Source organism: Numenius arquata, chromosome 2, assembly GCF_964106895.1.
Source record: "Numenius arquata chromosome 2, bNumArq3.hap1.1, whole genome shotgun sequence".
NCBI classification, from domain to species: domain Eukaryota; kingdom Metazoa; phylum Chordata; class Aves; order Charadriiformes; family Scolopacidae; genus Numenius; species Numenius arquata.
The window spans coordinates 30720307-30745404 of record NC_133577.1 but is presented as its reverse complement, the minus strand read 5'-3'; the positions used below and the strand labels follow the sequence as shown (position 1 = coordinate 30745404).

Here is a 25098-nt window from a genome sequence, read left to right as displayed (position 1 = left end):
AGATGTTTCTCTTAACATCTGCACCTTTTATGTTTTAGAACTACCTTCCATCCTTAATTAACTATTTTGGACTAGCTAAAAATCAAATAATACACAAACAAATGAAGTGCATTTTATCATTCAACTCATATATGGCATTCTGATTGACACAGGAATATAGAGAAAGCACAGAAAAGCCATGTAAGACTTGTGTTATTTGCAATAGTCTTTTATGTGAGTCAAAGCACAAAGTTCCTGGTATCCTCAAAAGGTCAGTAGTATTTAAAGCTATAAATTGAGCCCAGCAAATTACATTTCCTGATGCTCAGGAATCCTACAGGACTTTGAGAAAGAGCTCTTCCTGTAGCTAAGGCAAGAAGGGCTTTTGCCTGTACTGCACAATGCACAGAAAATTTTAAATTTTCCACTTTAAAAATTATTGCAGAAAAGAAGGAAGTATTATATTTCTTTATATTTCTATCATCAAGAAAACATTAGTAGAAAAAAAAAATTAGTCACCTTGAAAATCAGTTATAAAATAATCAAATAGAGAAGAGGTAGAAAAAAAATGCTATCTCTTCAGCAACTAGAAAAGCATGAATGGGCATGCTGTTAACTACACATTCTGCCCATTTAAAAGACTTATCTTGTCAATTTCGGTGACACTTAACCATAACCCAAGTTATTAAGAAAGGGATCAAAGCTCTCTGTTTTCTTTCTAAATGTTTTAAAGGAGCCAGGAAAATAAACAACATATATCTTAGTATCCAATCATTCAGAAGTGAGAAATCAGACTTACTTGATCATAGAATCACAGAACAGTTTGGGTTGGAAGAGACCTTTAAAGGTCACCTAGTCCAACCTCCCTGCAATAAGCAAGGACAGCTTCAACTAGATCAGGTTGCTTAGAGCCCCATCCAACCTGACCTTGAATGTTTCCAGGGATGGGGCATCTACCACCTCTCTGGGCAACCTGTTCTGATATTTCATCACCCTCATCGTAAAAAATTTCTTCCTTATGTCTAGTCTAAATCTACTCTCTTTTAGTTTAAAGCTATTGCCCCTTGTCCTATGGCAACAGGACACTGCAAAGAACAAGGTAGCACACTCAGAGTAAAAATGTAGAAATAAAGTGAATTAAGGAAGAATCTGGAAACTTCAGAAGTCCAAAATAAAGCATTTGTTTGCTCATTTGCATTGAAAAGACAAATAAAAAAACCCAGTGGAATTAACAAGCAAACATGATTAAAAAGATACTGTACCTTCACACACTGGGCAGCACTCTCCTTCTGGCACATAGTACCTGTCGCAGTGTAGCTCGCCACACTGGGCAGAGAAACAAATGGAGACTCCACCTTGGCATCGACAAAAGCGACAAGCATCCATCCGAAACATGTCGCCATCATAATATTCCATGCTGTTAAATATGCAAGTTGGCTTCACTTCTGAAAGAAAGAGGAGGAAAAATAAATTAATAATGTATTTTATAGATATTGATAAACAGGAAAAAGTTAAACTCACAGAATCACAGAATCATCTAGGTTGGAAAAGACCCTTGGGATCATCGAGTCCAACCATCTACTCTACTCTACAAAGTTTTTCCCTACACCATATCCCCCAACACCACATCTAAACGACTCTTAAACTCATCCAAGGATGGTGACTCAACCACCTCCCTGGGCAGCCTGTTCCAGTGTCTGATCACTCTTCCTGTGAAGAATTTCTTCCTAATGGCCAGTCTAAACCTACCCTATTGCAACTTGAAGCCATTCCCTCTTGTTCTATTGCTATTTGCTTGTGAGAAGAGACCAGCACCAAGCTCTCTACAATGTCCTTTCAAGTAGTTATAGAGTTGCTACTGATAAAAACAGATATAAAATAGACAATTGATTTTTCTTTCATTTTTAAAACTCAAAATTTTTTATTGTTAAGAACATGGTATATTTTATTGTCGATTTCAAAAACGGAAGACAATAAAATGTTACTCAAAATTACTTTCAGAACAATTCTTTACAATTTAGTCTCTGCTTTAAAAATTAAAATACTGAAGGAAGATTAAGGCACTGGTATTTCTTCATGGGCATTAAATATTTCTCATTCTGGATGAGCCAGAAGCTACATCAAATTTCAGCAAATGAAGAAGTAGATTTTTCTATTTTAAGACAGTTTTTGATGTTTCTTAATTGTAATCTTCCTTTCTGCAGAACTCTGTACACACGTGGATAAATTGCACTAAGGTTGTCCAATCCTTAGGGATATGCTTAAAAAAAACCCCAACAAACATATTTTGTGACTGCATGATCTGTTATGCAGAACTGAATACTTCTCAGTTCAAGCAACCTGGAGCTGTACTAGTCAGCTCACATCTATACCCCCCACAGCAAATAACCTGAATTGTAATAAATATTTGTGATCACTTTAGTGTTTCAAAAACACAAGACCATGATTTCTTGTATGCCTCCATCTACAGCAGAATCCTAACATATAATTAAACCCAAAATCTGTGGAAAACTAAAAGCTTCTCAAAATTCCTAAGTTTTTTGGGAAGGACATTGCCTATTTCATTAACATTAAGAAACAAAAGATGCTAACTAAAACAACAAAACAGTTTGCCGCTTTAACCACCTTTTATCCATGTATGTATGTATGTATTTATTTATTTTTAATAGTGAAGAGGTTTGGTTCTGGAACACAAAACAGATCTACTCATCATGAATACATCATAAGGTCTCCTTAGGGCTTCTGACCTTGCAGTTACCCCCCACACATACAAACTTTCCTCCACCTCCACCACCTATTGCGTATTCTGTTCAACCAGCCTAATTGGCGCGCACAGAATAACCACCCCAATTCTCTTACTTTTGGGGGCTAGAAACTTTCCATCTGAGTTACTCTTGACAATGATACAGGTTTTCTTTAAAACTCTAAAGCATTTCAGGGACTCTAGTATTTCTTTCCACATACACTTATATTGAACTCCAGCCTTGAGTCTTTTAATATGATTGTAAAACATTAGAGTTGAAATTTGGATATATCGTGAGCAATATTTGATTTCATATGCCTGTTCTGTCTTCAAGGCATAATGTAGAAAGCAGCATTAAAAAAAAAAAAAAAAAAAAAGAAAAAAGGAGGAAATACCACTGTGTCCGGGAAAACAGCTATGACCTCATTAGAAAGCAATTCACATAAACAAACACTTGAGAAATATTTCAAGTTTATGTAGCTCAAGCTGTTAGTTTAAAAACCTTCTCAAAAAAGGAAAAAGTGCCAACACAACTCAAAAGTCCCTTAATCTATTTGCTTCTGACTCTACTGCTTTGATTGCAGCTTTCCAGATTTTTACTGATTTTTTTTTCCTCCCTCTGAAACAGTAGATATGAATTCCTGCCTACTTAGTAGAAACATCTTCTTCCATGAATTACCATTCATTTTTAGAATGTCCAAACAAGACCAAGCAAGTAACTGTAAATCCTGAAACGAAAAATTATGTTTTATTCCTACAATGAAACCCACCATAGAATTTCACTATATGTGTATTTTTACCATTCAGATTTATGGTAGTGTATACATTCATACTAAACTATTGACCTATGCCTATACACTGAGTTATGAGACAAGAATTACTTTTGTTAGAACCATATGTAAGACTGCAGTCTTAAGGCTCAGTCAAGCCAAAACAAGCACTAAATGAAGAACTCCAGCTTTAGATACTCATAAAGTGGAAGCCTAATGAAAGAGTGAGAACCATGCTGTGCAATTGTAACGATGCATTTCTTCCACCACAATGTGCTGGAAGATTCTCTCAGTTCTCTCTTTTTTTGAAATAGTGCTAATTTTATCGCCTTACTGATCTACATATAGCAGACACAAATGAGTCAAAGAACACAAAGCTAATATTAAGTAAATGCATCTTTTCCTAAAGGCTGGTAACCATGAATTAATTATTCTACTAATAAAGAGAATACTACAGGTAGAATTCTCCAAGTACCAAAGCTTTGCTGCATGACAAAGTAATTTAAGTTGATTGGACTTCATAGGACAAAGTGCTTAAACATATCCAAAACTCCAAATCCCTTTTCTGATGCAGACTACCATAACTAAACAGTGGGCATAAGACAGACACCCAGGCCATGGATTTATGAACATGAATTTAGCGTCTGCCAGCCATCAGATAACCCAGTAATACAAGATTGATCCAGACCAAGCACAGATGTACAACTGCCCATCTGTGAAAGGAGCCAGGACAGAGGGACAGTACCCAGAACAATACTGAGTTTATACTGGCTGTGGAAGGCCAGGTGATATCACATCTCTGCTCCTATATAAAGTTAAGCATGACTAAGAGACTTGATTTGGCATTAATGTTCCTGCCATAGAGTTAAATGAAAAATAGCTCTGGCACACACTTAGCTCTACAGATCTCATAGTGACAGCCTTTTTGTTCTGGGAGTGAGAGCCCTAAAAGTCAGCGTTGCAGCAAGCCACACAGCCTTGCACTACACAGATGCAAACTGTGATTATTTTTCAAGATCTTCATCTCCAACCTGAACTGTGAACAGACACATTCCGTTTTATCCTGTCAGTTTTCTAAGGTATTTTACCTTACACTTTTAAATCTAATTAAATACAGTTCTATTAGCTGAACTCTCCGTTACTGAGTTTTCTCTAGTTTGCCAATACTTGTGGTTTTCTTTGATTAGAGTCACGGAACAGCTCAGAAAAAAATGCAAGTTTGGCAATCCATCCCGTGTGAGGCAGCAATTCTGCACACAGTTATGCCGAGCGCATGAGACGCTTCAGGCATCAGCTGTCTGTAGGCAAGTTTGGGCATTTTCTTTTGTAGTATCAGAAATTCCAGTCCTCCTGAAGCGGAAGCGAGATTCAAAACAATTTTCTGTTGTTTAAAGGATTAAAAGGTTCATGATTCCAGCACTTTGGATGTTCCTTCAGCATACAGAAGTATTTGTACCAGACTCTTGGAAGGAACTGGGGCAAGTGCTGTGAACTTTTGATTAAATGAAAGGGAAGGAAACTGATAAACTTGAATCCTGAGTCCGTACAAACAAAATACAGAAAAGCTTTCCATTTTTCAAAAGCTGCGCTGACAGGGAGTTGAAAAAAGAGAAGGATATGTTTCATTGGAATTAGCCCACAGCAATGTTAAAGGACAACACACTGTCTGCTTTTGTTTCCTTGCAAATGTATAAAAACAAGCTAGGTAAAAAAAAATATATTCGGGTTCTTACTCTTCAGGTTATACTACTTAGTGCAGTGTATTCCCTACTAGCATAATTGCAGGACAATTCTGAGAGTCCTTTCATCCTGCATCTTCTAAAAAGGTCATCCAGAAACAGAGAGACCTAGCATCTTGCTTTTCATTAACTGATATGAATGAAAGGAGCTAAACTTTGTCCTTAAGTTATTTAAAACTCAGTCTCTACCACCCATTGATCAACCCCCCCACTCACAGTGAACCACTGTAAAAGCTTTGAGTTTGGTTTCACATCCAGCTGTAGTCCTGACAATTGCTACCCCTCCTCTTTCATGTACTTAATTTTTTTTTATTTATCTTTTATTTATATGCATCTACAGACTGAATATTTTTACCAGGAATTTTGGGCTGACTGGCCTTCAGCTTTCTGCATTTTTCTTTTCCCTCCTCTTTCAAATTTAACTGGTATTGACTTGCATTGTTTCAGATACGTTTGCTGGTTTGAGTGAGTATAATCCAGGTTCCAAGGATCTAAAACATTTGACCTGGTTGGCAGACTGACCTGCTTTTTCACTATACTAGACCAAATTCTCACACTGCTGTCACTGGTGATTAGCCATGATTTTCAAATACTGTTCAAATGTTCTGACTCGAGTAAAAACAAGCAAACCCAAAAACCAAAACCCAACCCCACAACCATAAATCTGTCTACCTTTTTGGCATCAGATTATCTTCCTTTAATACTAATCTACCTTTCACTACTTACCAAGCAGTTTCTTATCTTTTACTCCTCCGAAGCGGCATTTTGCATCTTGTTATTTTTAAGCAGGCCTCTATTTAAAGTCCACCACAAAATTCTGCAGTTTTGGATGCCCAGAGAGAAATATGCAGTAATGTTTAATTAGGATCAGGACTATATTCAGTTCTCTGCTCTGGGACAGGTTCTGTTACCTTGGTCAAACCCTTATTTCTTAAGAGCACACGGAAAATAAGTTTAATGAAAGTGCAATATAAGTTCTGTCAGGATTACTTCAATAAATAATGGCAACTCCATGGTAATTAGCCAGTGTCTGTGAGGTGTTTCACTTGGACTCCAGTCTTCCTTAGTGAAGATTTTTCTTGCTGACCCAATATTCCCCATCAAATCCCTTTAGTACTCATTGATGCTTCCTTTAGAAACAGGTGATTCTTTTTTCACTTTAGAAATAGCGATATCACCTTTATCCTTTTCCACACCATGAGCTTAATAATGGAACTGCAATTGCAGTGAGGAGTAAGTTCATCAACAGGTGACAAGAAGTGTGATTAAAGAGGGATTTTAATCTCTCCTCCAATGCAGTACCACTGTATAGAGACACAACTGTGAAGAAAGCCAGGAGTCACAGAGAAAAGAGAAATGCCTCATTTATGTCTGGTATCTTCTCAAATGAGGAAAAGAAATTACAGAAGCAGTTATAAACCACAGGTTATGTGTCATGTAAAGTGATGATTTAGGAGATCACTTACATACCACTATGTGATAATCAGTACAGCCTGAAACAGCAGTATAGAAAAGGTCACACTCTTAAGTCCCAGGGGAAGTTGTCATCCTTTCTTCCCTGGATCAATGCCAATTTTCGTGCATGCATCAGGTGGTGCCATCTTCAATGGACAGGGCAAGGAAAGCCCACACCTCACCTTCAGGGGAAAGGGATGTGAAGTGGGTCTCCAAAGCCACTCCTGGCAAGGCTGCAGGCTCAAATCACAGCTCATATGTGGCTGTGGCAGCAAGCAGCCTGGTCCCCTTGACCTTCAACCACTTGGACACGTTCACAAGGACCACTCTCACACATGCAATTTACCATCCTTCATAAAGCAATCAGAGACCCTTTTAAAGTAGCGCCTGTATTCAAGTAAACTTACTGAGAAGTGGAAGCTCTGACTGACAGAAGGAAGCAGCTGCAGGATGGTTGGTAATTGCTCTCTCAAATTTCTAAGGCACAGCTCACAGTTAGTATGTGCTTTAGTGCAACTTACATTCAAGAGACCCATGCATCAATATCTCATTAAAGAACAGGCAAGTTCAGATACTCTCTTGTTTCCAAACACTTCTACTCTTGCTGCACATGCAGCTTTCAATCTTTTTAGATTCACTTGTTGATGCTTGTAATTTAATGCTGAATCAGTTTTTTTCCTTACAAGCTCTCCCATGGGAAAAGGCAGCACACCAGGATTAGTAGACAAAAATCCTGGCGAGTAATATATTTTGAGTGGATCAGAAGAAGCCTTGAATTAACTTCTGCAAAATGCAGGATTTTGGGAAGGACTGTATCTTGGGAATCTCTTGCTCAATGTTCCCCAAGTTTATATCATATATTATCTAGTATTCTCTAGATGGAAAGCAGATTTCAGACAAGTGCAAGTAGGAAAACGTCACGGCAACTGGAATAATCTACCTTTAAACAAAGCAATATACACTCTTCACTTTCACTGAAACGTGCACTCTGTTACAATGCACTGGAACCACACAATAGGCACAACCTCATTTTCATATATTAAGATGAAATTATTTGCTATAGATTTCTCATGTTGCCTTACTTTATCTACCTTACACATTTCAGGAACAAGCACATTTGACTATGGATGTAGCTCTTCCCTGAAAACTTCACTACTGAACACCACTATACTAATCTCTGATTACCATATGCAACAAGCAGTGTTACTGAATGATTTTATTTACAAAGATGCTTTCCTTCAAAATGAAGGAATCAATATGTGCCTTAAAATTGACACTTTTAACTGACTGACCTTTGGGACAAGAACCACATTCTAACGACAGTAATACTTATGCATTAATTGTAATGATGAATTCTTTTAACCACAGCAGTGTTTTCAAAAGCAAAAATTTATGTCTCCAGTTGGTATAACAGCTTTACGTAAAATACTCTGATCTCTGCATAGATTCATGATGATTAAAACGTCACACAGAATTGTTAGGAACATCAGTTCTCTGTAATTTTTTTTTTTTTGTCACCAATGAGAAAGTTGTTCTCAGCACTTTCTAAATCATTTCCTGTAAAAAAAAATATTCAAAAAGAAGCTCAACCTACACAATGACTGAACAGCTACATACAGTAGGTACTTAACAACAAACCCCAACTAAATTGAAATGTCAGGATGCAAACGTTATTTTGGTGCTAAATAATGTTTATATAACAAACTATGAGAAACAGCAGATTACACATGATGGGAACCTTAAGGACACACCCAGTACAAACTTGAAGCATGAAAATAATGATTAGTGTATTGGCTTACTGCTGTACTTATAATAAAACAGGAACAACAACAACTCCACAATCTGCAAAGAGTAACTACTGTAGAAGTGTCTCTCACCACAGATTAATATGCTTTTCTGAAACAGATTAACCAAAAGCTAGTTTGAGACACTGTGTACTGGTAACAAAGACAACCACACAAAATCTACAGACACATCGTAGAGCTTCTAAATCAGTTTTACATTAAAACCAGGAAAAACATTTGTGAAAGAATGACTGATCTGTTCCCAAAATGCTGACAAACAGCAAAACCAACATACTACAGAGTCTCTACACGACATGTATTTTTCTGCCCTTATTCATTAACTAGCCCCTCAACACTGGCCAATGCTGTTGTGCAACCACAGCAGATCTCTTTCCAATGCAGTAAAGGCAGCCTCCCCATACTCCCTCTAAACACGCAGCTCTGCATCTATCACATTAGTATACACTTGCAAGACATACTGCAGAAGGCTGGCCTGCTTTAACACTCTGCACATCATTAGTGTTACCTAAGTACAGAATTTAGTTACCCCACAATACATAATATGGATATTTTTGCAGTCTACATACACTTATTTGTAGCCGATGTCTTTACTTTAAGGTAACTCAGATGACCAGTATTATTCCTGACTGCTCCCTCTACCCCCCCCCAAATTATTTCATTCTAATATTAAATAGATATTATAACAACAGGAAAACTATACTAACATGACCTTGCATGTCCTTTTTATTCCACCCTCTTGCCTGTTTTCAGAGACTTTCAAACACAGGTAACTAATGGAACTTGTTGGTAACACTGATTACACAACTTCCCTACCCAGCATCTATAAAGCCACTAACTTGCATTTGATTAAGCTGCACTCTTTAAAAAGACATCTAATCCTAATTGGAAAGGATGAAGATAAGGAATTCAGTATCTTTCCGGCAGTTTGTGCCAACAGCTAACCACCCTCACTGATGAGAACAGCACGTCCTAGATCTTACAGATTTGGCTCATGTTACTTTGATGGAAATTTTTTTTAATGAAGTGAAGAATTGATCTAACCTATCACTGTAAGATATTTCTTCCATCTGTCAATGATATCTGCTATATCTCTTCTGCACTTGTTAGTATTTCAAATCCCTTCTAAAAAACAGAACTGGATATTATATTCAACTATTAGTCTCACAAACAACATGCCCCCCTCTTCTTCACTTTAAACTGACAGAAATAAAGGTAGGAATGAGATATATATATATAAATATATTATTTTTTTTACCAGTTTGTCGTTGCAGTAGACATTTATCTAGCAAGTTCTCGTCAGAATTAGTTTTCTAATTTCTGAGCATGCAACCCTTTCAGGAGTATTTTTCCCTTTCTATCTACTAATACTCAAATGTCTCTCTTCCCGGCTCACCATATATAGTATTTATGCTGTTCTACATATATAGCGTAGAGCAGTCCTGAGATGTAGTTACTTGCATAACACATTCAAAGTTTTTAAAACATTTTCTAAACATTTACACCAGGAACCAAAAAATATGAATCAGTCTATTCTTACACTGACTTAAAATTTCCAAAGGTTGTACATTCCTATTAAAAATTATTTTGCAAATGTTTCTTAAAGCAAATCCCATAGTCCAAACAGCGCGCTTTTGTTTACAGTAGTGCAACAAGCAGTTGCAGTGCTTCACAAAAATTTGACTTCTGAAAGGACTCCAGTGTTTGCAAAGGAGTACCTGAAACACAAGCAGTGAGGGAGTCTTGCTAAAACTGTAATTCCGTGGGTCACAGAAAGAGTGCTTTAGGAATTAAAGAAACATGACAGCTTACAAATGACACAAGTTTTCCACTTAAGTGTAGAACCTCCAGTTCCCTCTTACTGAATGAACCTCAAGAAAATTATTTCTCTTAGATCTTGACCACATGGTAAAAATAACCAAATGCCCTGGATCTCCCACAGACAGATAAAATCCTCCTCTCCAGGTGCAAGAGGAAGCATCACGTACCATTGACACATTCAAAGACATCACAGCACTTGCCAGGTGTTCCATCTCCTCGTGAGACTATCTGGGGAACGGAGCCTGCCTCGCACATGGGGAAACCACATAAACCAGAGAGACACTCGCATCTGAAACCAAAGAACAGTAAGGAAAACCCCATAAATAAATGAAGCCATGTATAACGCAAAAGAGTAAGCAAGAGGAAAATGGAAAGCTAGAGCACAAGTTCCAGCATTAGTGTATTCACATCTTAGAATCATCTTTTATTAACCCAACAACCAAGATAGCTTATAAACCTGAAGTTTGGTTTTGTTTTTTTTAACCATCCGAACTCTGTTTGCTGGTCAAGCAAAGAAGGTGGTACTGTGCAACACCAACACTTCCCTAGTGCTGTATGTAAAAACGTAGAAAACCGTAGTTCCAGATTGTTTGAAAACAAATGTATTCGTCAGACTTGCAAAATTAGGCTTCTCCTCCAATTCTCTCTGAAAAATCAAGATTGGTGAAACGCTAAGAGCAGTAACACCCATTCATCAGAATAGTGTTCTCTTATTAGGAAACCATATCATACCCAGTTTTATATCGGGAACAATTAAAGAGAAAAGAAGACCATGCAGAATCATTAAATATAAGCCAAATGAAAAATAACTGCAGGTTCTTTTTTGGTTTTTGATGGTGCTGCCCCCTCAGTTTGTGGAGGCGCAACCAATTACATGAGATGACAAATAACGTGAGAGGCTAGGTATATTAAATACTGTGGTTAGTTTTAGAGATTGGATCATTCTAAAAAGAATATTTTCTCCATGTAAGTTGCATTTATTTACTTATTTAAGAATACAGACTAAAGAACTGGAAGACGTAAAATGTAGATAAACAACAATTAGGTTTGTTTCCAGATTCTTTGCTTTACGATTAACATAATAGTTTAAAAGTCAAACACTCAAACCTTTTGATAAGTTTACATTTAACAGAATTCTTGCACTGAACAATGGGCATATTATAGGCATAAGCAGCTGTGATCCAATAAAATGCAAGACAAAATTAACAAAGAGATATATGCAGATATCAAAGCTGAGAAATTTCATGGAATAGCCCTTACATTTTTCAACTGCAAATCACAGTTTTTTGGTTTTTTTTTTTTTTTGGTAAAAAAAGGTGTAGATTAATTTTGCATACTACAAATACACATGAATTTCAAAAGGAAGCAACTCAAGAGAAGATCCTGTAATTATGAGTTACAGAATTGAAAATAAGAACTCTACTTGTTAATAACTATTTCAAATATTTCAAGTATTCCAAGACAACCCCCACATTAAACCACCCATTAGTAAGAAGCATCATCAGCACTTAATGTGTTTGCTTATTCTTTATGCTTAAAATGTAATAAGTTGGTTCTCCTCTACCATGCATGTCTTCTTAATTGTCCAAAAGCCATTGCATCTCAGATCAGTGTTCGATGAACGAGGAAGAGCCCCCTCTCAGAGAGGGTTTTAATATCCCTCCCTTTAACCTCAGAGCTACATAACGTTGTTACATTCTCCACTGTAAGGTGTTACTCAAAAGAAAGTTTGCAAGAAGAAATACAAGTAAAGTAAAGGAATCTCACAGAATCTTTATTATACTAGCTGAAAAGGATTCTTAAAATATTGCATTATTACAGAGTGTTACTACAAAGGGGTAAATGAGTCATTAAAAAAAACAGTATTAATTATAGCACTTTTCACAAATAATGTTACATATGTCAAGATAAAGTGAAGGAGTTTAACTCTATGTACACATATATACTAAAGTATAGTGACAGTTTTAAAACAGGCATTTCAAGGAATTTTTCTATGATATTGTGCTTACCATAACAGTAAAGAATAATGAACTAAACCAACAAAAAAGAGTACAGAAACCAGAGTTTTATTTAGCATACCTTTGCTTTTGACATTTTCCTCTTGACTTATTTGTAAATACAAAAAAGGAGGGATCTAATTACTTTCTTTACCGTATGCCCCCTGTTTTCAGAGATGTAGAAGGAAAAAAAGCATTATGGCTTCTACTACATGGGATCAAAAAACCTAGAGGATTTGTGATAGCAGCAGCTTCCCTTTTAAGACGACTCTGTAAGTAATCTTACAGAATTCTGTACTAATATCTTACCTTTTGCTTCCCCGATAAAAGTAAGATACGTAGAGGGGGGTGGGGAGAAGAACAGTTAGCACTATCAGGTTCAAGGAATTTGTACCTTAACCCATCTAGCAGATACTGCTTTGGAAGATGTTTTTCCCTTGTGAGAAGAATGAAACACAGATATAAGTGCCTACATATTACTAAAGAAGAAAGGAAAAAGTCTCTTAAAACATAAATAACAAAAAAAGTACAGGCATAATCTGAAAGTGGTATTAAAAGCCTACATAGAAATACTGGGTTTCACTTAATCCACCCTATGTTCAACATCCAGATAACCCCTTGGAAAACAGGGAGATCAAACTTCCTGAAAATTCACGTCTTTCACAGAGAAAATGGCACACGTGATAGAAATACAATTGTGGACCTTGATCTTCCAAGTCTCATGAGCTGAAATCACCACTCTTAACTTTGCTGCCTTCACAATATGCTTTTTCAGACACATCTGTATCTTCTCTACTCTTTGCCTCACATTCATTATGACTGATGATTTAAGTTGCAGAAGACTATTAAATGATTAGATTAATAACTTGTACTTTTCCCCTCGTCTTTTCTTCCCAATCAACTGCTTTAAAACAAACAAACAAAACCCCAACAAAACCCCAAAACCAAACAACAAAAAACCATGAATCACCAGATTAAATAACTTAAGATAGGGCAATCTTCCAGAAGAAGGGTTGAAAAAGATGTTTTAAAGATGGGTGGGAGCCAATGTTCCTTTCTGCAGAAGACACTCCCTTCCATTCAGAGAAATCAAAGCTTCACATACTCATTCACAGTGTAAGCAAACAAAACCCCACCCTCCAAAATTTTATAAATTAACTTCCCATTTGGGTAAAAAATAATCCACGCGTAGGAGAATGTCAAAGTAGCAAACGGTCTCAGATGGACTTTTAAATAGTCTGAATTCTTTTCAGCCAGCTCTGCTAGGAAAACCTTTGACCATCATCCAGGCTATTAGCATGGAAAACATTGTTTTGGAGACAGAAGTCTTTCAGGAAGAAACCCAAGGAATTCTGGTAGCCGAGCACAGTTGTCGCACTGCCAAAACAACAGCATCTGGAAATTCGGAATAAGTGATCCTGTTCTCAGTAAGAGAGCAAAATGAGCTCTAGAGATTTTTCTGAAGTGCCTTTTGGAGCAGAGGGATGGACGGAAAAGAAGCTGCAGTCCAGCTCTGTGCTCTCTCACAGGCAGCTATCCACCTGCAGGCTGTGTGCGTCTTAGCCTTGGGACTGAGCACCAGGTTTGACGGAGTTTAGCAAGCCAGATTGTGATAAGCCTGTTGATAGGGGCCATGGTCCCTCTCAAAGTAATTTCTAGCTGTTCTAGCTGTAGCTGTTCAGACGGCTGATCAGCAAGGCACGATGTTGTTTCTGAACTGCTCCCTCTATAAATGTAACTTGCCTAAGCAAAACTGACACAGCAGAAGTTACTACAAGAAAACCTTCCCAGAGAGAAGACAACTTTATATGTCACCTTCTCTCTTTACACAGCCTGCAGCGACACCACTGCAACATCAAATATCACAGTGGCATCCAAAAGTTCCAAGATTAAAGGGAGGTAGTGAGAAGTTGGCACTCAGTATCTGCCCCTCACACACCTCATTAGCAAAGGCTCTAAAGAAGTCGGTCTCAGGATGTTATATCATAACAGCACTCAAGTCAAGAAAAACCTGTCCTTTTAACATGGAGGAACAGTCCTGTAAGAGAGTACAATGTCCCCTAACAAAAGGTCTGGAAAGAAAAAAACAAACAGGAGAATCGAATAGTCATGCAAGGGACTTCATGGAGTGCAGCCTGAAAAGGTGGTGGGAGGGCTTGAGAGAACTAAGAATCCCAAGTAAGAAGTCAGCTGTACTGAAATTTGAAAAATACAGAATCAACCCGAAAAGGGTCCTTTTCCTGGGAAAAGGAATTGCCTTTAGTTCTTCAGGTTAAAAAAGAAAAGAAAAAAAAAGTAATAACAAAAATAATCCTAGAAATTTCAACAACTGAGCAAGGGAAACTTCAGTATATGAAGAACCAGAAACAAGACTATGTTCATTAACCAATGCTTTACAGACTGAGGAAGGTAACTACTTCAGGAATATAAAAGGACTGATTTTTAATTTTAAAGTTCTTCAAAAGAGAAATAATTTCATCACTTGTTTCTTTTACATTTGAGGGGGTTTTGTTTGGTTTTTGTTGTTGGTTTTCTTGCCTTTATATCTTCATTTTCCTTTTTTCCTTTATGTCACCAAAAGCATGAAAAGGAAAAGGAAGAATAAGAAGAAAAATAAATCAAACAGAATACTTGTAAATGACAATTTTTATTTAAAATCTAATTATCTTGGTTCATTTACTTCCATTATTAAACAGATGAAAAGAGAGAAGAGCTTGGTTAGCCTCAAAAAAGCTGTTTTGATGGTAGGATCAAAAGAGTTCTCCAGGCACAATGCATAATGGCTATGAAAATAAGAACAGGCACCCTGGAAAAAAGATTTAGTACCAGTGAATGGGAAGGTTGGGGTGGGGGTGTGTTGAGGAGAGGGATATTTATTTTGAGGATCAAACCAAAATTAAGTCTGAAGCACTGAGACTAGAGAAAAGCATTCCTGAAACATACATCACATTCCTGTGGAGATTTTATCACAGTCCTCCTTTTCTTCCTTGCAGGAATCTAATACAATTTGCATTAACATTATTAGCACTTATGTTACCTACATGTACTAGAGAAAACTCCCACAGATCTGTTAATATAAACACTTAAGGACACTGTCAAACAGGGCATTTTCAGAAGAGAACTCCCAGCATTATCAAAGCTTCATGAACTCGTGGCAAGGAAAAGAGGCTAAATGCAAGACTCTCTATATCATCAACCATAAGGGTATAAGAGATGATGACACAGCAAAATGAAACGTTAACATAACAATCTCATGAAATCAGCAAAGGTTTACGTCCATATTACTTACACTTGAAGCCACGACGTGAGTTAAGTAGGCAAGATAATAAGTTTTAAACTGGTCAAGCTACAGCTCCAGGAATCAACCAAATGCTACTCTTAAAAATAAAAACTCCAGCCCTATACGGAAAGCGACACTGCAGGCAAAGGCAAAGCCATTGGAACCCCTCCATCCAAGAAGTTCAGCTAGAATTTCTTCAGACATACAGACTGAAGAGGTTTTGCCCACCAGTTCAAGGTCACTGTTTTATGAATTTTGCACTTTCCATTTTAAAGATATGATTAAGTAAGTCAGTAATAAAAAATATTCCTTTTTCCTGGAAAGCCTTTAGTGTTTTATTTTGGAGATCAGTAATAAACCTGTAGAAAGACATGGCAGAAGAACTGTGGAAATTGCATCTAACACTTATTATAAAGACCGTTTCCAAATGCTCAAAGGTTTTGTATCACTTGTATATGAACTATTATAATTCTCCAAGAGGTTTATGAATTAAGAAATTAAAGCTAATGTGCTCCCAAGTAAGAATTCCTGTCTAAATTTCTGGATATTGTTACCAACAGATACCAAATATAATACTGCATTTTTCCATAAGTATAGTAATCTTTATACACAGGGGGCATTTAAATATTACAAAAGGCAACTATCTAGCTTTTAATTAAAGATACTGTGAAAGGGAATGAGTTTTGTGCATCTTTTGCATATCATTAGGTTAGGAAATAGCAAACAGATGCTAAGCAAGGGAAAAAGTCATAAAGTCAGCATTCACATCAACTAGATTACCATCTTTCCAAGGCTTATTAGAATTCAAAGAGTTCATTTGATCAACACTCTATTTCAGCTTCTGACTAATGTTAAATCAACTGATCTGTTTCCCGGAGGGATGAGATGGGAAAAGAGGACAGTCACAAAAGAGTCATGCCATGGACCCAGTAGGCATATAACCACTGGCCAAGAACACTGATTTTTTTCAAGTATACTGGTATGTATATAGACCCTCTTGAATTCATACATATAAACCAGTCCAACCCTGCATTTTTCTCATATTTTCCCATACCAGCTTATGTTTTTCTCCGATGAAGATCTCTTCGTTTGTAACCACTATGTACCTCAGTAACTCTTTGTGTAGGTTTATCAGCCTCACCCTTCATGATACAACAAACATTTCAAAACCAAAAGATAAGACATTAGTTAAGATGTTAGACAACATGTTGGTTATCTGGTATTATAAGAATCTGTTTCTTTTCTTATTTCACTACTTTTTAGTGAGGAATTATATACCCGATCTTCTTATAAAAAACCCAGTTTCCTAAGGACTACAGGTCAAAAATCACTTACCAATAATAGTTTTATAAGTAATTCACTAACTTCAATATACCTGTAACTACAAACTTTCTTACTGTTGAATGACGTACCTCCCTCACTCTAAGCCAGCAGGGACTCAACATAAGCAAAACAAAAAAAACCAAACAACAACAAAAGCAGCAAAAACCTCCACCAACCTTCCCAAAACACAGTATTTTTTAATTTATCTGATTGTTTAATTTGATGTCCACTCTTTCTTCCTTGATAGAAAAAAAAAAAACTCCAACAATTATTCCATGCTTAGCATTTCCATGCCATTTGTGGCATGTAACACCTTTCTCATACCCCTTAAGGCAATTCTGTACAAGTTTAGAAAGGATAAATTGACTAAGACTCTGCTTGAGAACTGTTCCGTGCTGCTTTTGTATAAGAGAGGCCAAAAGCAAACTGTACGGAAGAGGCAAATGTGACCTTCCTAAAAACGTGGCAAACCATTACATGACCATGTAGCTTCTGAATTTATTCCATTATGGACTGAATTTAAAAACAAGGCCATAAGATTGCTCCAAAATCCCAGTTTTTCTGAAACCAAACAATTCCATTCAATTAATGAGATGTTTTCCATGTAGTGGGAACCATGTATGGAAGAACTGTAATCCTTTTCTAGAAACAAGATTCTTGAAATTCCACCAATGACATTTCAAGGAAGAGCAGTGAGAAACTACTTATTATTTTAAAACTATCCACAGCCTTTAATTCCACTTAAATATTAAGTAATTAAAGAAAGAAAAAAGGAAGCAGTGATGTGCAGCTACTGGAGGCTGACACAATGTTTCCTGCTATTTTCTAGAGGAAACAACTTCAAACTCTTTTGATATAACCTCAATAACAATATTATCATTTGCTCTGAGTACTGTTGGAAACTGCTTGGAAATTCTCATGTCTGCTTCCCTTCTAAAATGCAAACATCCAAACTATAATTCTACTGCTTTATTATGTATATGGGTCTGTACAGTTGTGAGTTTGAAGACAACTGTCAAAGACATTATTGATCTCTGTGATACAAACAGAAATTTGTCTGTTAAAGTCAGAAATTATTCTGAACTAAATCACCTATTCAATTTCCAGGCAAGTTAATAGCTGATTAAGTAGAAGACATGGAACTAAATAGTGTGGGAAGTCTTGGGGGGAGGAAGGAGAGCAATATTCAGTGTGATCAAGGTATACACTAATTCTTAGACTGACAAGTGAAAACAAAAACTTGTAACAAAAAGACATGTGTACCAGCTTATAAATTGGAAGAGTTCAAACACCAGCTTGCTTGTTAAGTATGGAAACAAAACCAAAATCTAGACACTACAGTCTCATTCTACTTCCAAGCATGAAACACCCTTTAACAGTAGATACAATTAAGAGTTACTTTAACTTTTTCTGGATTAAAATGTCTTCTTAAATTTAACAATGAAGGAGTAAATATACCATTAACACAGCACGTGCTCAGATTAAAGTACTACATATCCTTTTCCGTAAAAACTCATACATATAAAAAGGACACTGTTTGCATAACTATGATCAGTACTTTTTCCCCTGTGCAAATGTGGGGTTGGTTTTTTTTTTTTGCTTATGGGAAACGTGCTCCTTCCTTTCGTAGCACTGTCTTGAACGGTTTTGCAATTCATACTTCCTAGGAGTTGGTGGAAAAGTATGGATGTGCATTTTTAACTTGCCCAACATGGAAAAGATGGACATGGAGCACGGATCACCTATAAAGGTCACACACATGCCCATTAATCCTTGCTCTTTGTGGATATTCAGTACAGTGCAGTATGTAAACAGGATTGAACATCACTTTCTCACTTATCAGATCTCAACGAAGAAAAACAGTTTTCCTGGGAAAAATATTTGTTGTTTCTCAACTTTTGAGGATTTCTCTTGAAAGACGAAAATACATGAAAATGCCTGAACACCTATTCCCAGGTATTATGAAACATCACGAGATTGCAGTGTTCTATTTAGCCTTTTCATCAACTGTTAAAACCAATACAACCCTATTGCAAACTTGAGTTTGACATGCAATGGGTTCAACTGGCACCAATGCAGAGCTTTCCTTCGATGCAAACCCTGCCTCTTCAGCGAGTAACAGTCTCCAATTCAACATCAAGTGTTACAACACCACAGTACTGGATGGTGAGATGTACTTGAGATGTCAAAGTGGTCTGCTAGAGTTAAAGGTCCAGGAGGAACAACTTGAGCAAGTTGGCCATAAGAGCTAAAAACCAGGGTTTCTAAGATGCTAATGAAAGAACTGAAGGAATAACAAAGTTTCTGCAGAATCCTTAACATGCTTTTGTTAGACCTTTGATCCAGCTATCCAGGTCAACTCAGAAGTCAAACCCTGAATAGAAATCTCAGGAAGATACAGGTTCTTGGATATGTATTTGGTCTTACCAGTTCCAGCTGAACTTTCCTTTAACAAAAACTGGCATCCACAACCATTTTCGCTTGGGTATCATTTCTTGAGGATGAGATGGGTGCAGGACAAGGATCTAAAATTCTAGAACAAATACAAGGGAGACCTCTGTATCAGCAAAAGTTGCTTAAGAGAGGTGACTGGCACAGGGGGAAAAGAGAAAAAGTTACACCTCCTGAAATACCACGACTGCCCTCTATAGAAGTACGGGAAAAATGAAGTAGTGAATCCTGTACTGAACACCCAAAAAATGTATCATAAAATTAAGGTCTTCCAAAGACAGGAAGACCTAAGGAAAGAATCTAGACAAACACACAAAATCACATCATATTTTGACAAGGAACAATGTAGAAAAGATCTCACCCGGCCAAGCAGCTAAGAAGAATGAAAAGAAAGGGTGTACTCCAGCCCTCTTATTGCGGGACAGATGCAAAGGTAATCAGAGACTCAGAGGCCACCTCTACAGATGCTATCAGAAAAAAACATTATCCAACTAGCTATGTGTGGGTACTCTCAAATAAAATGCAAATATAAATTGGCAATACCTTAAAAGAGAACTTAGAACTATAGACTTCCCAGTTGTGATTCTGGTGGCTGCCATAAAATGAGAAGAAATGAACTGTGCTAGTTTATGTGTAGCTGCCACTGGGATTCCCTAAACACTGGTGTAACATGAAATACAGAATATTGACTGGTAGGTCTAATGCCATGACAGGTTGCGGACACAATAGATGATACAATGACAACAGGTCCAAGTGTCATAAAAGGGAATAAAGTACATGAAAAACAATTGCTTACTGGGCAAAGTAATCTAGAAGGATAACAAAATCATAAATAAATTTAAATGACCTCTGAAGAGGTGTGATTTTTGCATAAACAGCTGCAACAGGACCGCTGCTTCAGTTCACTAACATGAAAAGACAGCATGGGTGACTTAACTGGTATCTACAACTTTTCTGAAAAATAGAAGTGAAACTGCTAATGATGAATTTCTCAAGTGGCATCTATATTGTGCCTAAGATATCACAAAGTTCTATTAGAAATTAAAGACTACAAATAATAAAACAGGCAATTTCTTCCTTTAGAATAAAAAACAATTCAGTAATGGTATACAAAATTTAGAGACTCTCTAATATAAACCTCTACTATTCCTTAATGTCTTTAGAATTGCTAACTAAAGCACACCAATGTTAAAAATATTTTCGTACAGGACAGATGCAAAAGAGTATTTTCCATGTTTTGTAAATTTACTTTTTTTGCTACTATTTCATCCCTTGAAAAGTAATTTTACTTAATTAAGTATGACAATAAAATCTGCTTTTGTACTGTTCTGAGTTGTATTCAACTATATCCAAATTTAGCCTAACATAAACCTTGGGTAAATAAATTATTTACTACTACATCAAAGTATTACTCATTTTCTTGAGCTGTACAAAAATGTAAGTATTTAAGAACTGGGGTGGGGAGGGGAGGCAGAGCTGGGCTTTTTTCTAAATAAAGCTTTATGCATGGGGAAAACAAAATGCACATATAAATTGCCCCTCCAACCCTCCAACAGGACTGAGAAGGGGATTACAATGTAGAACAATATTTTATTATACCGTCCAGAGAACTAACTTTTGCTGGTCAAGTATATTTCAATTCTTTTGCCAAACTGTGGCACTGCCATTCACGGCAGTCCCAGATTGAGACATTTTAGCCATATCTAAAGAAAAAACAATAGGGAAAAGACTATTCATACCAGGAAAAAAAGTTCTATGACTAATTCATTTAAGAAACGTTTTTAGAGCTTTTCTTCTAAACAATAAACCTATAATCCTACTCCTTCATGCTACTTGAGCCAATTGAGAGTTTTGCATTTGCAACGCCATGCAGCTATCTGTAACTAAGTAAGAGTGAAATGGTCCGATTCAGAGTCTTCATTCACCCATCCCTCAAGCCCAAGTCTTTTGGGCTCCAAGCTTGCAAGACTGTGTCTGTAAAAAGCTGCTCCTCACTTTTCTGACATATGAAATAGTCATCATGACTTGTATTCCTGTTTTGTTTAGATTTATTAAGTAATTCACTGCTCTTAAAGTTTGTCTCTCTGTGACTTGTTATCTGCTCCTGTTATACTTCATTTACATTCAATTTTTCCCCTTCTCCTCCCACAACAACCTTGAAACTGTTTTTTTAATGCTAATATTGGATAGAAAATAAACTACTGCAGATTTTGATGGATAAACATATATCAATTATTTCTGAACTTTTTCTAATCTAGAACATATTCGGGCTTATGGTGTGAGCTTTTTAAATAAATATATCAAGTAAACTTATTATTGGGATTTAGTGATCATACCCCTGGGATGCTTCTCTCCTCTTGGAAGGGTATTATTATGTCCTTACTATCAGCAAGATATTCAAGCCAGCATGAGCATGCTCCAAGAGTCCACCTCAGGAGGTAAAGGACCACGATGCTGACTCATCAGGAGTGATTCACTTACAAAATCTGGGGGAGGAGGGCTGTGGGAAACATTCTTCAATGTTAAGTAGTTTGGAGAAGGGGATATATTTCCATTTTATAAAGTAAACCCTGTGAGACAATATTAATTAAAAAGTCCTAGTTTTTTTGTTTTGTTTTGTTCTGTTGGGTTTTTCTTTGTTTTTGTTGTTGTTTTGGTTTGTTTGTTTGTTTTTAAGCTAGAATCCAATACAAGGAAAAGGACTGGTGACTGCAAAAGACAGAAATTGAGAAGAAAGGCACGCTGATGGTCAGATTTTTAAGGCAAGCTTAGTATCTTCAAGAGGCAAAAATCAAGTTTCGTAAAAATGCCTCTGTCAAAACAACATCAATTGCTTTTAGCTATAATTACATCCTTTAATCCTCAATTCATTCCTCTATCAGTTTTCCCACTATTTTTCTCAGAATGGAGATCAAGATAGCTGGACTTTAATTATTTAGTTTTTGTTCTTTTTAATATTTGCACAGTACTAACATCTTTCTAGTTCTCTAGAATTTTCTTGGTTTATCTGTTTTTATCAAAAGACTGACCAAGAATAGTGGGGGGGAAGACCTGAGGTAACAGAGCACTGAACGAATCTTGAAGTTTGCACAAGGGAAAACCCTGTACTTAGACTATATGAAGTGAAAAGAGCACAGAAGCAGGGGAATAAAACTGGAGCAAGAAGTGGAAATCTAGTAAGGATTATTCTATTTTATTCTAAAAAAGAGAGCAACAAAGCTATCCAAATGTGCCAGTTACGCCGTTGTATATAATCCTATGAAAAACATATAAACCATGTGAGCAATAAAGATATAAGCCAACACTAATCACTGAAATTAGCTCCTGTTCATTCTTCATAGTCCATTCTTCACAGACAAAAAATTAAGCAGTTTTGATAAAGATTTTTACACTTAAAAATAAATTCTCAAAAGGATCTGAAAATCTGAAGAAAAATTCATTCACAACAGAAAAAAAGGCAACACCTGAAGGTAACGGATTCTGTACGCTTCACACTGATCATCTCTTTATTTAACTTTGTAACAGAAGACGACAAACTTATATTAACAAAACTGTGATAACATGTTCTCTGTAAGAGCTCTAATAACTTTTTATTCGATAAACTCCTTGGAGAAGAGAGCATCTTTACAAAGACCAGAGACAGACATATCATTTAGCTGGATATTAAAGGCAAGCGTGAAAACTAGAAAGTGTGAAACTAGATGTAACCTCTGAACGCAAGTACAAGAACTTACAGTATCAGATGTTTGTTTACTATTCCCACTGGGCATTGCTAGAGGAGCTTTCAATATTATGAATATACATTCAAGAGCTCACTCATAAAACAAATGCCAGCTTAACACCAGACTTAAGGGATCTGTGTTTTCCTAGCATACTACAAAAAAGAAACCAGCCAAGAACAAGATATGGCACAGATGTCAATCTGCTGTACGTGGTTATTAACTACCTGTTAACCATGTGACACGCCATCCATCCTTAGCCATGATACTCTCCTCGATGCTCTCCAGTTCTGCTGGTATTAATCCTTTATTTCAGTGGCAGTAAATGAAACAATTAATCGTAATTTCTTGAAAAAGTCCATAATCGGAACAAAAATAGTTTCATGATGTCTAAAGACTATGACCTTATGAAACATTATCTCTTTGCTCTTCACAAATTATTCTCAAATGTACATTAAAAACATAAGTGACGCTTCTTTTGAACTTCATTCTAATGATTAAAGAGATATGACATGGATTTAGGCGATTCTAAACTGAATTATAGTCAATACAATGTTAATATTTCATCATGAGTTTAGTAAGAAATTCCAGAATTAAGGAAAAACAAAAAACATCCCCTTTTCCCTGTGTGTAGAGTCATTAATTCATAAATCTGCACTTTGATTTTTTTCTATACTTTTGAAATGCAAGTCTCATGTGGGATAGAGACCCTGGCTTCAAATATAAAGCTCCAATGTTTCCTCAAATCTGACAAAACATTAAACCTGAATTGAAATGGTTTGACTTTCATGTTCCAAGTAACTGAACTTCGTTTCCCGTTCTGCTCTCTCTTCTCACACATATACTTCTCTTCCTCTAACCATCATCTAATCTTTCTTTTCTGATTATCTCCACGCCTATGTTCCTTTATTCCTCCCTTCAAGTAATATCTTTACCTAGAACACATGAATGATGTTTATGGCACTGTCTTCCTAAAGAAGCACAGTAGTTTATTAAAATCTAAATAACTAAATACATTTCTAGCAGGCATACAAGCATTTATATTATGTTACTGCTGCCAGATTCAGCTTTTCTTCTTCCCTCCTCACCTAATCTATTAATAAAGTGCAATATTGCTTTGGCTGAATGAAGGCAATTCAAAAATCTATCAACCCACATAATAACTATACATAGCAACAAAGACTGAGCCACAAAATTAAAAATTAATGGAGGAATACCATGACACCTATAATTGTTTCGACCTGCCTGCAGACCCAGACTAGGTAATGCTAATTATGGGGGTTTTTTGCAGTTTTACACATCACGGAGGACAGATATTAACACAAAACCCCTCAGATCTGAACATAAGACTCCAGAAGCTAAGAACTCATCAATCTCAGCTCTGATCCCTTGTTAAACTTTGATCCAGTAATGCACAGCAATCTGATTTCCAAGAGGTTTCAGTGTAATTCACAATTATCTAATAATTCACACACTCTAAGCCTGCTTGTACAATTGGGGTCTTTGTGTGCAGGAGACGAGAATACCACTTTTGTCACTTAAGTACCATGCACATGTACAAGTACGGTTCAGACATCAGTTACAGTTAACACACAGCAAACAAACTGGTTATATTTTTAAACATTATCAAAGAAAGAAAAAGATTTTTTTCAAGGACATGTTTGCTCTAGGTGTTCATTTAAGATCAGCTACCATGTGTGTGCTAAAAATAAATAATTCCAGTTGATCATTTTTCTGAAGTAAATAAAGTTTTGTTTCTTGGTACTCTACGATCCCTGATAGAAGGAACACTGAAATTATCATCTACGAAGAATAAAGTGGATATTTCTCATTCCTTTCACCCAAGCAATAGAAAGATCAAATCACAATTTATACTAGACTGTGGAAAAATAGAACATAAATTTAGGTTTTGGAAACAAAAATAATTTGGCCTATATATCACTTTTTAATCCAGCAAGTTGAAAAAAATTTGGAAGTAAAAAACCTACCATTAATCTAAGTTTTCTATTGTGTCAAGGT

At 36.4% G+C, this 25098-nt stretch overlaps 1 protein-coding gene across 1 annotated transcript in view; it reads right to left on the bottom strand.

The window, feature by feature from the left end:
- The window catches only part of CRIM1 (cysteine rich transmembrane BMP regulator 1), a 189355-nt gene that overhangs the window by 62313 nt on the left and 101944 nt on the right, over positions 1-25098 (bottom strand). The window contains exons 5-6 of the mRNA XM_074168866.1: positions 10477-10598; positions 1242-1424 (exon numbers count right to left, since the gene is read on the bottom strand). Coding sequence (XP_074024967.1) covers positions 1242-1424; positions 10477-10598 — 305 coding nt within the window. The remainder of the gene's footprint in view (positions 1-1241; positions 1425-10476; positions 10599-25098) is intronic.